General features: G+C 48.6%; 1 protein-coding gene across 2 annotated transcripts in view; it reads right to left on the bottom strand.

The window, feature by feature from the left end:
• LOC100519221 (scavenger receptor cysteine-rich domain-containing protein DMBT1) overlaps window positions 1-6,947 on the bottom strand; it is a 93,375-nt gene extending 86,428 nt beyond the window's left edge. Inside the window, exons 1-3 of one of the 2 annotated variants that reach the window (XM_084995790.1) lie at window positions 6,066-6,947; window positions 1,584-1,613; window positions 512-826 (exon numbers count right to left, since the gene is read on the bottom strand). In XM_084995790.1, coding sequence (XP_084851916.1) covers window positions 512-722 — 211 coding nt within the window. In that variant the 5' untranslated portion in view covers window positions 723-826; window positions 1,584-1,613; window positions 6,066-6,947. The remainder of the gene's footprint in view (window positions 1-511; window positions 827-1,583; window positions 1,614-6,065) is intronic. The other variant, XM_084995788.1, reaches the window with a different exon arrangement.
• Window positions 6,948-14,973: the final 8,026 nt, after the last annotated feature.

The following is a 14,973-nucleotide window of genomic DNA, read 5'->3' as shown; positions in this document are numbered from 1 at the left end:
ACTCACGGTCATTACTAACGGGGCAAAGATTTGTGATGCGCGATATGTGGCCCAGACTGACAGTGAACAGGACAAAACTCAGCGCCACTCTCATGTCTAAACTCCCGGTTTCTTCATCTTCATTAAACTGCAAACGTCTTAGTGGGAGCAACCTTCTTAGTTCCCCACAGTGTCCCATAGAAAAGAACACGCCCAGGGAATACCTAACGCCGCTGCTGACTGGTGGTGTCTGTTCACCTGTCACGGTGAAATCTAGATCTTGTAATGGAAACACCAATGTCTTGATTATTTTTCTCTGTATAAAATCCATGTCGACATTCTGTCGCTAGAAAACTCCAGCACTCTAGTTGCAGCTCTCAGATTACAAATGCCTCTTGACTTCGGGCTCATGCAACTGGTCAGAGACGGTCAACGATTCCATGCACACAGGGGCAAGCGCTGTTAGTGCGATTCGTGGCGATGCCATCTGGATGACGTGATGTGCAGCCTCGGAGGCAGAGGGGACCCTTACCTGAGCAGATGACACTGGCGTCTTCTCCAGGACCGCAGTTATGGAGGGACCAGTCGGCGTGAGGACACTGGCCCAGAAAACGCTCTCCGCCCGTGCAGTCCACATCATCCAGCAGAAACTCGCCTTCCCCGTCCCCAAAGTGGGCCTCCCCGGGGGCCTCGAGGGCGCGCCCGCAGCTCAGCTGCCGGCACACCACCTGGGCGTCCTTCATGTCCCAGTGGTCATCACAGACCCTGCCCCACTGGCCGTGGTAGAAGACTTCCACACGCCCAGAACATCTGCCTGACCCGCTCACCAGCTGCAACTGCGGCCAGTCTTGCAGACAAACAAAAATACTGTGTGTTAGCGGGAGGAACACATTCTGCATGAGCCCATCTGTCTAGCTACTCGTCGGGTATTTACTGAACACAGGCTGCGTCCCGGCAGAGAGCTCTGCGGAGACCGGTTCACAGGACTGATCCGGTCTTGCCTGGAACAGAATTTAGAGTCTAGATTGAGGACAGGCGGAGGCGGTCACATTAGGCCAACATGAAGTGTCAACTTACAACTCTGCCAAGTGCTAAGAAGCCAACAGGGAGAGGGGCATGATGGTTTGGGTGAGGGTCCCAGGATATCTCCTTGAAGAAGTGATGGTGGACCTGAGCCTGGAGCGTGGAGTTAAGTAGACAAAGAGGGACGGGGTGGAAGCAGAGCCTTCCTCGGTGCCTTGAAAAAGGCAGACGTTTAGGAGGGAGGCGAATGCACAGAACTCCCCAGGTGAAACTGTCACTGTTGGGCAGTATTTGTAATGGCATCCGTTTAGCTTTGCAGCAGCCAACGGTGGCGGTCATTTGGCTCCCTCTTTCAGAAAGGTCTAAATCGCTGTTTGGCCCTCAGCTACTGGCTCTGACTGCCAGATAACGTCTTCAGATGGGTTTTCTGAAGCTGGTTTACTACGAATGACCACAAGTTCATGAAGTTCAAGGCTGCCATTATAGACAAGCAAGATTCCTCTACTGACTCTACAGGAGGCTGACAACTATCACTATTTACCAAACCACGTCAGATGAGGAGTTAGGAAAGCTTGACTCACCACCAGGAAACGGTGTCAGGATCTCAGGGTCTAAGGGCAGAGAGAAAGAAAGGAGGTGTCACTGCTGGGCAAAACAGTCCTCCCAAGTTCCTGGCTGGGGGGACAGGTACTGCATGTAGATGACAGTCCCCTGGGGTGGACACTAAGCGAGAGGCATGGCTCGGGCAATCTGCTCAGTGGGTTCTTTCTGATTAGTGGCAAGTGAGAACTTGATAGTACCCTTGGGCAGCTTGGAGCCGCTCATATGCTGTTCTCTGAAACTAGATCATTTGTGCAAACATGCCTTCTGCCAAAAAGCCAACACGGCCAAGCGCTTACAGAAGAGTTTTCTTCGGGGAAGTTCCCGTTGTGGCTCAGCAGGTTAAGACTCCGACTAGTATCCATGAGGATTCGGGTTCGATCTCTGGCCTCTCTCAGTGGGTGAAGGATTCGGTGTGGCCATGAACTGCAGCTTAAGTCATAGATGCAGCTCAGACCTGGTGTTGCTGTGGCAGTGGTGTAGGCTGGCACCTGCAGATCCGATTCGACCCCTAGACTGGGAACTTCTACATGCCTCGGGTGCAGCCCTAAAAAGCAAAAAAAAAACAAAAAAAAAAAGCAAAAAAAAAAAAAAAAAAAAAAACTCAAAAAGGGAAAGAAAAAAGCAGTAGCTTCCTGGCCTTTAACCATGCATAAAACATTTGTTCCCCAAGCTGTTTTGCCCTTACTGCCTAGATGTATTTTAGAAAACTATGGAGGGGGAGTTCCCGTTTGCAGCAGCAAACGAATCCAACTAGGAACCATGAGGTTTCGGGTTTGATCCCTGGCCTTGCTCAGTGGGTTAGAGACCTGGCATTGCTGTGAGCTGTTGTATAGGTCGCAGATGCGGCTTGGATCCTGCATTGCTATGGCTGTGGTGTAGGCCGGCAGCTGTAGCTCCGATTAGACCCCTAGCCTGGAAACCTCCATATGCCGTGGGTGTGGCCCTAAAAAAAAGACCAAAAAAAAAAAAAAAAAAGAAAGAAAGAAAGAAAGAAAGAAAGAAAGCGATGGAGAGAGGATATAAATATAATTTAATAAATTATCATTCCAAAATGCAATCAAGCTAAAGTCGGACTAAAGATTCTTACTGTAAGCTCCTGAAACTTCAAATTCATGATCTATGAGAAAGAAAAGAAAGGCGAATGTAACCTGAGTCCATTAGAAATAATAAAACCTCTGGAATGCCCTGCACTTGCTGGGCGGGTCAGCTGCTGTCCCCCTGCCAAGTCCCAGCGAAACAGCTCCACTTGGAATCGGTCTTTTATACAGTTACTCCATAAAGGAACCTCGGAAGGAAAGACCTTTGACTATTTTCAAAATTTGTCGAAACACAAACATCTGAACCCAAACTTCACACTCAGGAATAACTCAACACAATCAACTAGGCTTGGTTTTTCTGTTTCTCAACCTGAGGTTGGGACTGGAGACACCTATAGGCTAAACAGGTGCATTTCCACAAGGAACCCGTGTTACTGGCTACGGAGTGTTCAAAACACTATATTCAAACTACGATAAATACGGCTTTATTATTACATGGAAGCAAAACTTCATGTGACTTTTTAAGATACGAGGATCTCAAAGAGGGAGTTCCCATTGTGGCTCAGAGGAAACGAATCTGACTAGCATCCATGAGGTTGCGGGTTCGATCCCTGGTCTTGCTCAGTGGGTTAAGGATCTGGCATTGAGGTGAGCTGTAGCGTAGGTCGCTGAGGCAGCTCAGATCCCATGTTGCTGTGGCTGTGGTGTAGGCTGGCAGCTACAGCTCCGATTTGACCCCTGGCCTGAGAATCTACATATATATGCTGCTGGTGCATCCCTAAAAAGAAAAAGAAAAAAAAAAAAAGTATTTCAAAGAGAGTCTCTGCTCGGGCAGGCAAGCCTGGGCTGGGCTCTTGGGGGCATCTGTTTGAGAAACACGGGAACTGGTTACCCCATTAACAATGGTTCTCTTCCTCATACAATCAACCCAACGAACATACACGGACCTTCTCACGACATCGCCCTAAGGAAGAGCGCTTCCGGAAATGGAAGGAGGGTGGTGTGAGTTTCAGCGACTTGGGAAGGTGGGTCTGGGGGCCCTGGTTTAAGTAATTCAGGGCAGCGGCATCTGGGGAGCTTGCCAGGCTTTGGGGCAGGTGAGTGTGGGGGGCGGGGTGGGCACCTGAAGGAGGCGAGAAGGGTGAGGTGACTAGCAGAGCCTCAAAGACAACCCTGAACATTTGGAAATTCTGTTTAGCTTCAGGGCAGTTTTTCCAGAATGTAGGCATATTTGGTGGAGGGGATTGAGGGGATTGAGCCCGGGATGTGAGATGCAGAGGCCTGAACATTGGTCATAACTTTGTGACTTTGGTCGAGGTACATGACCTTGACCTAACCTTGTCCCTGAACCTCAGTTGCCTTATTTCTAAAACAGGGATCAGAAAACAAGCCCACCTGAGGTGGAAAGGATGGCGTGGGATAATGAAAGTTGTCTAGAAAATTGGGCAGTGCTACGTGTGTGACCCAACGGCATTGATGGTCCGAGGCAGCCTCTCAGGCAAAACTGTTCAAGAGATTCGATATACCTGGACTTGGACTATATGACATGCTAAGATTGCAATAAAGATTCAGCAAATCTTTTACAATATCATATTTGAAAGAAATTAGATTATTCTTCTCCACTCCCTCCCCCTCAAAGACAGTTAACCTAACTTTAATCAGTAGACAGGACAATCAGGGGAAATTATTGGAAAAATAACTGGACTGAGGCTGACATGTGAAGAAAAGAGCTGTAGATAATTTTGCTTTCATTAGCAAAGCAATTACTAGTTATCAACCATCAATGATTAATAAGACCCTATTAAAATGAACAAATTCAAGTGCACATGCTTGATCCTAAAGCAGGGTTTCTTAACTTCAGCATGATCGACCTTGGGGCCTGGAAAGTTCTTCGTGGTGGGGCTGTCCTGGGCACCATATGATGTTCAGTAGCATCCTTGGCTTCTACTCATAAGATACTGGCACAGCCCCTAGTTGTGGCAATTGAAAATGTCTGCGTACATTGCTGAATGTCCCCTCTGCGGACATTGCTGAATGTCCCCTGGGAGACAAAATCGCCCCTGGTTGAGAACGACTGTTCACAACTGTACTTAAAAATGCTTTTAAATTCTTCTGGAGTAAGAGACTTTCATGATTTGATAACTGGACTATTTCCAGCCTGCTCAAGGTCCTTGGCCCAAAGACACACTGCTTAAGACACTAGCAGAGCCCTCTTTCCGCCAGCCCAGGGGGCCGAGAGCACCCAGACAAGCCCACGATGACTTCTGCTCTTCCTAAGGACTCACAGGAAAGGCTCTGGAAAGCGTCTGCCAAGGTGTGACCACTAGGTGGGTCCCGAGGGTGCAGGAGGTCAGAGGGATGGGGGCTGCCTTTTACCCTGCAGGCTGGTGAGAGACTTTGAGAATGACAGTTTAATGGATCCGAACTCTCCGCCATCCCCCTAACCTGTTCTCAGGACAGAGCTGCCTGCAGTGGGGAAGGTCCTAGCGGGGCAGGGCCTGGTCTCCGCCATCATCAGGAGAGGTGAGCCTGCTGCTTTGTGACAGAAGCTGGCACATGGACTAGGGTGGAAGTCAATCCCACGGGACAGGGACGCTGGGTCCACCTCTGGTCACCAAGCCGTCTGCAGTAATGTCTGTCGAATGCATGAGTGCTTGGCTCTTGGGTGCCTGATGATGGCTCAGATCCAGCTTCTTGGACCCAGAGGTTTGTAGGGAATGAGCTGGGGAGGGGGGAGCAGTCTCCTCTAATTCCACCAGAGCCGAAGTTTCCTCTTGCTCCCAACCCCAGACTCTGTCCATCATCTGCAGTCACTTTATCAAAGACTCAGCTGCTTGGTCTCCAGGAGGTAGATTTCCTCCCAAAGCAGAAAGACCAGGATCAGCATCCCTGGTAGGCTGCTTCTCAGGCTACAGGATGACAGGTCAGTGGATCTTTAGAGGTAGTTTTTCTTACAGCGGTGCAGAGAGGGGAGGAGGAAAGCGATCTAACAGTTGTTATTATTACTCCCACTGTGCTAAAGGCTAAGTAATGTGCAAAAAAGCCACGTGGGGATGGGGCAGAATAAGGCTATCAAACAGAGAGACCAGCTGCGTCTGCAGTCCACAGGGCCCCTCACTCAGAAAGGCCCTGTGCTGGTTTAACGCCCTGCTGTTTGGAAATTCTTGAAATAACTTCTGCGAAAAGAGACCGACATTTTTATTTTGCGCTGGGATCTCCATCATGCAGCCCATCCTGCAACCGGACTAAGTCTTTTCCCTTCGAACCCAGAATTCCTTCCTAGAAGGATTACCTTTGGCTCCTCAGGTAGGCCTAAGAAGATTAGTGTTAGATTCAGGGTGCCCGCGTGAGTCCGGGGGAAACTGAGGAAAGGACTAGAAAAAAATGAAAAATCAACTCTCAGAAAAAGAGCGAAACATTTACCTGAGCAGATGACACCAGCGTCCTCCCTGTGCTCACAGTTGTGCGTGAACCAGCCGGCGTGGGAGCACTGCGCCAGGGAGGCCTCCGCCCCCGAACACTGCACCTCGTCCAGAAGGATGGGGCCGGAGCCCTGGCCAAAGCGGGCCTCTCCAGGGGCGGAGACGGCCGCCCCGCAGCCCAGCTGCCGGCACACCACCTGGGCTTCGCTCTCGTCCCACTGGTCGTCACACACGGTGCACCACGCGCCTTCAAAATACACCTCGATGCGGCCAGAGCACCTTCCGAAACCTTCCACGAGTTGCACGGCGAGCCAGTCTTTGGGAGAAAGGCGAAGCGTTGGTAAAGGGAGTCCGCATCTTCCTCGCCACCGTTAGCATCAGACAGTAACTACTGTTTGTTAAGTGCCATCTGAGGTCCTGGCACTGGGCTAAGCCCTTTGCCACGGACATCCTTTTAAGGCTGGCAGCCACCTTACAGAGTATTACCGTCCCCACTTTACCAGGGAGGACACAGGGACGGACAAAGGCAGCAGCTTCTTGGAGGTCCCACAGGCACGCGGGGCAGAACGGGAAGCCTTGCTCATTCGATTGCTCCTGGCGGGTCCTGGGTGAGACCCGTGTAGGGCCCTGCTCTTTGGGTGGGGTTGTCCACCACACCGGTTTAGGCCGTCGTTGTGAAGGGACATCCCGCTTTGCTTTGTCATTTTCAAAAGGACTTCCTGCTGGCTCCTCCTACCCACTCTGCAAGAAATTCCTCTTTTAAGACGATAGAAACTCTCAGGCTCAGGACACCTCAATGGTTCAGTTTAAGAGCTCCCGATTATCTGACGCTCCGCACTGCGTCACCGTCAACCTTAATCCAGGAGAGCCTGGGGCAAAGCACGGGTACCATAGACGCATGCGCTGTGCGTGACCCTGCGCCCCGCCCCAGGCTGTGCGTCATCACGTGAGGCTGCGGCCCTTGGTGGTTTTACTGTCAGCTCGGGCTCGCACTCGCTCGTCACCTCTCTGAGTACTTTGCAGCGACCGACCGCCTAGCTGGCTTCCTGGCACTCCCGGGGGTGGGTTGGGTGAGGCCTCTGGGCACCCAGCTGCCTCGGCTTGCTTCTCACCTGGGGCACTCACTGGCCATGAGATCTGCATGGGCCCCTAACCTCTCAGTCTCCTCCTCTGAAAAGTGGGGATCTTGATAACGGCACCTGCCTCTAAGGAGATGAATGAACCCAATACACATAAAGGGCCAGGCACAGACGAGCACTGAGGAGCAGCAATTTCTTTTCTTTTCTTTTTTTTTGTCTTTTCTAGGGCTGCGCCCGCCGCATATGGAAATTCCCAGGCTAGGGGTCTAATCGGAGCTGCAGCCGCCCACCTATATATACCACAGCCACAGCAATGCCAGATCTGAGCTGCGTCTGTGACCTACACCACAGCTCACAGCAACGCGGGATTCTTAACCCGCTGAGCGATGCCAGGGATGGAACCCGCAACCTCATGGTTCCTAGTCCTTAACCACTGAACCACAAAGGGAACTCCAGCAATTTCTATTACCTCCTCTTTACCCTCGATTTATTAAGAGACGTACGGTTTCCCATGGCCGCTGCTGACCAAGAGCCCTCGAAGGCAGTTTCCACGTGTGCCTTCTCTGAGCTGCAGGGGCCACAGAGCCGTCCTTCTCAAAGTGTGGCTATCACCATCCCCCCATCATTCACGTCTCTGGGGAGGCAGATCCCTGGAGCACAACCCTAACTCTGGGACTAGGGTCTGAGGTTTTGCAAGACCCATCTCCTGGGACGATTATTGTACAGCCCAATATTTAAGAGTAGTTAGAATAGAGATCCGTTCGTCAATCCTATAATGTATAAGAATCATGAAATTAGGGGCACCCCTGTCTTGTTAAGCAGAAATAAAAATCAAGTGTCTTTGTTTCCAGGGATGAGCGGCCTGCCCTGCTGGGTAGAGGCCGGCTATCCACAGGGGCTTTCCCAGCTTCTCCACGCCCTGCAGGTGCCACCTGCCCTCTGCCGGCCCAGGGCATCATCTGGCTGACTCACCGTCTCTCTGCGGGGCAGGTATGCCGGACATGGAGCTTCTTTTAGAGAGTCTTTCTGTCGGCCTTTCTCTGGGTCTGCTGACATCCCCCTTGGAGCAAACTGAGACGCATAAGCCATGTTAAAACCTGAGGTGGCCAGAACAGGGAGGGAGAAAATAACCTCCCAGCAGCAATGCCAGCCTGGCATCAGAAAGCAGCTTCCTGGGCTCTACTCCAAACTCACAGACTCAGCAGAGCGGGACCTGGGAATCTGAATGTCTAACAGTCCAAGTGATTCTGTTGTACGGCCGGCTTGAGAATCCATGTCCTGAAATCACTTTTCCTTAAGCTCTTGCCTGGGGGTGCACCAAGTAATAGAATTTTTCCTTTTAATCAAATAAGTGTTTTCACCAGCCGTTTCAACTTCTGGTCCACCATTACATTTTATTCCATGTCTTTAGCTATCTGTAGTTAATCTTGAGGCATTTTCTTTAATTAAACTGCAGTTTACATGAATTCAAAATTGCTTTTTAGTTTTAATTGGAGAAGTTTTTTTTTTTTTTTTTTTTTTTTTGGTCTTTTTAGGGCCACACTTGTGGCATATAGAAGTTCCTAGGCTAGGAGTTGAATTGGAGCTATAGCTGCCGGCCTACACCACAGCCACAGCAACAAGGTGCATCTGCGACCTACACCACAGCTCATGGCAATGCAGGATCCTTAACCCACTGAGCAAGGCCAAGGATCAAACCTGCATCCTCAAGGATGCTAGTCAAGTTCATTACCACTGAGCCACAATGGGAACTCCTGGAGAAGAAGTTTTCATTTAGCAGGAGAAGGAGACAGAGAAAGAGTGGGAAGAACATTTTGGAGGCAGCGGTAATAGGACTGGTTAACTAATGAGGTGGGGGAAGGGGTGCATGGGGTGGCCGGTGACATAGCCGGAGAGGCAGGCTGAGCCGGGGCAGGGTTCATGGCCAGCAGGAAGTGGGGTCAGGGTGCCATGACTTGGAAGGCCGGGGAGGCTGTCTGAGCAGACGGCATCACTGGCTACTGGCGTCAGAAAGCAGATTAGCTCCTAGAGGGGAAGGTGCAGCCAGACGGCCAGAGACTTTGGGGAGATGAAAGCGTAAAAGTGGCCAGTGAAGGCCCAGCCGAGCAGCAGCCCAGGGAAGAGGGAGGCCGAGTCACAGGGCCTGGGCTGTGTGGCCTGCTGTGAAGGGGCGGACCAGACCGAGGCCTCTGGATTGGCAAGAAAAGCCCAGTGGACATTGTCCTTAGAGAGAAAAGCCTCAGAAAGGAGCCGGTGGTGAAGCCAGAGTGCGCGGGGCTGAGAAGTGGGGGTGAGAGGAGGAGGAGGTCATGACCAGCCTGGCCAAAGATGCCCATGAAGAAAAGGGGTTTCCCTGAGCTGCTGGGGCAGCCAGGTTTAAACCCACCCACTGTCTGTCAATATGAGAAATGAAAGTTTTCTTGATCTAGAGTAAGGTGCATGCAGCACGGCCCTGAAGCATGGGGCTCGAAGCTGCTCTTCATCCTGGAACCTGCCCAGCCTGTTGCTGCAAGAATGCCAGGTGGCACCTGTCGGAGGTGGCCGCTGGTCTGAGAAGCTTTGGTCTGTTTGGCTTGCAGTGTCTGGGGGAGTATTTGCGAGATAAAGAGCTAGGAGGAGGGGGAGATTTAAGACCAGAGCAAGGACGTATCGGGTGGCCTAGGGAGAGAGGGTGAGGACAGCCAGGGCTTCCTTGGGCTGGGACCAAGGAGGAAGGGTGGATGAAGCAAGTTAGTATTGAGTGTGCATATGTGTATGTGAAAGTGAGAATATGTGTGTGGGCATGCATGTGTGCGTGTGCGCACGCTGTGCATGTGTGGGGAGCAGGGGTTGGCTCTCGGAGCTGTCAGCCTGGCTGGCCTTGTAAGGCAGTGTGGTATTGGCTGGAAGTTTGACTGGGGGTGCGTGAGACAGCAGGGCTGCTGTGGCAGCGGTTTGATCTGATACCACGCTCTCCATCCTGACCATGCTGCCAGGGATGGAAGCCCAGGGGCTGAAGAGCAGCAGGGGTGGGGCTGAGGGTACAGGCGGGTCTGTGGGAAGGAGGGGAGAACAGGAGCCTGTGGTCAAAGTGTTGGGCTCAGTGGTGGAGCAGGTGCAGGACCACAGCTAAGGGCATTGTAACTTGATATATAATGTGGTTTTTAGGGACTGTTTTAACTATTTAACTTGGATTGTGTTGATCAGATAAATTCCATACCAGGGAACAAATGCATTTTCAGAAATAGCCCTTCTTTCTCCGATGGTCAACACTTTGCCCTTTGTCTTCGCATTTTCCATGTGAATTGTGCTGATCTCATCTGAGCTTCAGTGGCCTGCGGTTCCCCAAAGCCCTTCTGATACCAAGGAGGCCTGCACTGAATGCCAGTTGTTTCCAGAAGGTCTCACTGGCCCCATTGTCTGTCAAACTCTTGTGCAATCAACACAAAGAGCCTATAAAAGCCTAGAAGGCCATATCACTAATCCATGCCCTCCTGGAGGCTCCACAGTGTCCCCTATAAACAGCAGGGTGATGTACGCTTCTGGGGGAGAGAATAAGTGAGGACAGAAGCATTGGAGAGAGGGCGCAGACAAAGCAGGAGCCAGAGGGTCCACACGAAAGTGGCCCTGGTGTGAGCGACACTTGCACATCGTTTCTATAAGATCCACTGAACCTCTGCAATAGCCTTCGATTTGAAGCAGTGCAGGGGAAACAACCCTATAATCCGTTTTTTTTTTTTTTTTTTTGAGAAAATCTAAGTGGATATCAGTAGAACTTATAGATATGGCTTGCGAGTTTTTTCACTCCTTTATGCAGACTGTTTATGGAGTGTCCTCTAGGCTTCCAGAAATTGGGCTAATGGGCCCGAAGTGTAGCAGTGTGTGCCCTCAGTGTGGCGGTAGGTTTTCAAATTTCAAGGAAAGCAGAATAAGGTAGAGGAAGAAGAGAGATGAATATTGTTATAACTGAATTATCAAAATACCCAGTAGTAATTAGTAATAAATAGGTCCCATTTTGGCTGATTTTTCCACTGACACTTGGTTTTTCAGCGTGATAGGAGGAGATGGTGGGGCGAGGATTGAGGCTGATCTTGGTCCCAGGGGCCAGTTCTCTGCTGTTCTCAACGCATCATTACGCAGTTAGGGTATAGTCTTAAGAGAATCACGGGTTTTAGGACAGCATTTTTTCCACTTCCCAGAAATCATTCCATTTGCTTATCCTAGACGCGGGGTTGTCTCTGCACGTCCCTTCTGCCCCCTTCACATCTGTCCTAAATCCTTTGGGCACCTGCTTCCAAACAGATTAAATCATAGTCACTTTTACTTCCCAAGAGTGACAGTGTACTTCAGATAAGGCCCTGCGGGCAGAGCTCACTGAGATTCATTCCAGATTGTTCCACTTTCAGCCTTGTCAAGAACGATATTGTCAGAGCCCATCCTTCCTTACCTTTAGCATCATCTTTGCCGCAGGTGGAGCAAATAAAAATTTGAAGTTTGAGTTTTTCCAGAAACTTCCCAAACTATTATGCTTCAGAAAGCCTCACCATTTCCCCAGATACTTTTGGTCTAGTTTGCAAATCTCCAGACGACCTACCTGCATAGCTTCATGTGCTAGAAGAAAAGAACTCCTTTCCTGCTGGATATGTTAAAATATTAAATCTGTTACTAGAAACCTATCACTGAAATATTGAAAGGAGAAAATTCTTGGTTTCTTGGGGATTGGGAACATGGCAAAATGTTATAATCTGAATCTGATAATCTGTATTTTCGTCTCTTCTCAGTTTAAGATACACAGTTTAGAATTTATAGCATCTACAATAACAGTTAATATTGAGTAATCATTTTCTATGCATGAGGCACTCTTCCAAGTAACTTACCAACATTATTTCATTAAATCTCCCCAACAATACAATGAATTATCTCCTTCTTATGCGAGAAGAAATAGCAGCATGGAGCGATGAAACACTTGCTCAAGTTCAGATGGCCAGGAAAAGCATAATTCAGTTAGGGCTTGAATTATGCAAAAAAACCTTTCTGGCTTTAAAGCCATATTCCCAAACTCATCCCTCATCAGACATATAAATAAGAAATAGGGCTCAGAATCCCAAAAGTTTCTGGACATCACTTAAACCATTTTTAACACCCTAGTATGTTTTAATAAGTATATTTGAGTAGCTGACATAATCATGTCTACACAATTACTTTCAGAATGAAAAAATCAGTTCGAATGTTAATTTTACAATCAAACATTATTTTGTAGTTGATGAGTTATGTTTTTCTTTATAGTGAATAAAAATTACATTCAGGTTTTTTGTTGGTGGAGAGTATTTCCAAACTTCCACTTGTTAGTATAAATGGGAAAAAGTCAGTGTAAGTAATAAAGGACTTTAATATTTTCACGCAGACACAAATAAAAATAATTGAAGTTATGTAGCTATTTTAAATCACTTTGGTTCTAAATTAAAATTTCCTTAAGAGGACTAGATGTGGGGTACAGATTAAGACTAAGAATGTAAAATCCATTTGAAAAGTACAGATTTTCAGATTAGAAGCCTTCATGAGCCACATGCAGATAATTTTATGTCACGTCAAATATTTCAGGCTAAGATATTATTTTACATTACATTTTCAAATCCATTCAGCAGCAGAAAAGAAATCAGGACAATAATTCAGTTCTTGTTACCAATTACCAACAGTTCTTGTTAGTTCAGTTCTAAATACCAATATATAAGCCAAAAAACTTTTTCTTTTTTTCTTTTTTGCCTTTTTTAGGGCTGCACTCACGGCATATGGAAGTTCCCATGCTAGGGTCCAATTGGAGCTGTAGCTGCTGGTCTTCGCCACAGCCACAGTCGAAACAACATCGGATCCGAGCTGCGTCTGCGACCTACACCACAGCTCACGGCAATGCTGGATCCTTCACCCACTGAGCAAGGCCAGGGATCAAACCTGCAACCTCATGGTTCCTAGTTGGATACTTTTCCACTGTGCCATGATGGGAACTCCCCAAAGAACATTTTCAAAACCCTTATTTAATTAACTTACAGGCAAGTATCCCTCCTTTATCCACTTCTCACCCAAACCCTAAAAACAGAGCCATGTTCTTAAGGAACAAAAATTGGCTAGTGCCTTGTCCACAGAAAATAAATCTTACAGAAAATATTTGATCCAACTTTCCTTACTCAGTCAGTGATTATTACAGCAACATCTGGATGGCAGTTGGATTGCATGAAACACAGTAAAAACTCTATTTCCCCAGATTTGATTCTAAGCTTTCTCACAGTGCGCTGGTGGACTGTGTGCAAACAGCCCTCCTTTTCTTTTCAAGCTGGAAACAAGGCAGAAGCAAAATGGCCTGGGGGCATCAGTGTAGTACCTGCTTCTTGCAGAAAAGCAGCTGGGAAGAGGAGCAGCCAAAGGAGGAAGGCTTGGCAGCCCATGTTGGGAAGGCTTCCAGCTACTAGGCAACATGGAGCTTCTGCTTTATATGCTCTCTGGACTCCCTAGGGCGTGGTGCAACCTGATGCTCTTTTCAGGCTTGGATTGGCAGGCTTTTCGAGCCCTTTGCTAGGGCATTTGGTGTATCTCTGCTATGGGGAAAGGGTGATTCTACCTATTGGAGGCTTTTCGTGGAACCATTGAAAAGTGAAATCAGAGAAGACAAGTTGTGTGCTGATGCCTGGCTAGGCACGCAGGCTCCTCTGCCCCCTGATTAGGCGAGAGAGGCACAGGAGCCCTAGATTTCACTGGAGGCATCGTTTACTCAGCATGTGGCAGTTCCTAGTGGAAGAAGCTGCTGAAATCCACTCATCTTGCAATACCCTTATCTGCCTCTCTTCCTTCCTTGAAGTTTCCCCTTATTTCCCAACTACATCCTCTAATTTCTACAATGTCCCTTGGTACCTCTTATAACACTCAATATCTTCTGCTTTAATTATAGTTACTAGTGTGTTGGTCTTATTGTCCCCATTAGCAGGACTTCTCTTTATATTGTTTGTAGTCCTACTGAAGATATTGCTTACTTAGATATACTTAGCATGATATGATGTCTTTGCACTGAAATATTTGTTGAACTCCGAAGTACTCATTGATATTCCATGTCCTTCAAGTTATTGCTGCCTTAGTGGGTATTTTTCTCTCTACTTAGTCATTGGCTTATAGTAACAAATTATCCCCAAATCTCAAAGAATTCTCTGTTCTGAACCTTGGGGTACAACAACCTTCCCACAGAGAACATGCATTCTGGAGCATGTGTCTTACTTTAGGAAGTGGGAGGAAGTGTCTTTCCAGCTGAATACTCTAATATTACTTATCAAGACCACTCTGCAAGTTGGGTGAATCCAATGTGTTTGTCACCATGTCCTGCAGGAAGGGTTTTGGGCTTTTCTTGTGTACAGGACACCAAAGGTTGGCCAGGTGCACACCTGCTTGTGATGGCAAAAATAAGATCATGGGTAGGAGAGGGGAGGGTTGTGACCTGAGCTCTAAGGGCCTGGGTCTTGCTTTCTTCATTTTGATTTCAGGTAACACACTTAGCTACACTGGCCTCAGCTTCCTCGTCTAAAAAATTGAGATAGTACCATCTGCCCTGCTTACTTTAGAAGGTTTGTGGGGAGGAGTTCCCGTTGTGGCTCAGTGGTTAACAAATCCAACTAGGAACCATGAGGTTGCAGGTTCCATCCCTGGCCTTGCTCAGTGGGTTAAGGATCTGGCATTGCCCTGAGCTGTGGTGTAGGTCGTAGACACGGCTTGGATCTGGCGTTGCTGTGGCTCTGGCATGGGCTGGCAGCTACAGCTCCAATTAGACCCCTAGCCTGGGAACCTCCATATGCTGCAGGTGCAGCCTTAGGA

Source organism: Sus scrofa, chromosome 14 (assembly GCF_054392235.1).
Source record: "Sus scrofa isolate SSC_HxYL_T2T_F1_AM1 chromosome 14, Sscrofa_HxYL_maternal_Yorkshire_Landrace_v2.0, whole genome shotgun sequence".
Classification (NCBI taxonomy): domain Eukaryota; kingdom Metazoa; phylum Chordata; class Mammalia; order Artiodactyla; family Suidae; genus Sus; species Sus scrofa.
The sequence above is the reverse complement of the archived record's forward strand: the minus strand, read 5'-3'. Positions and strand labels throughout refer to the sequence as shown.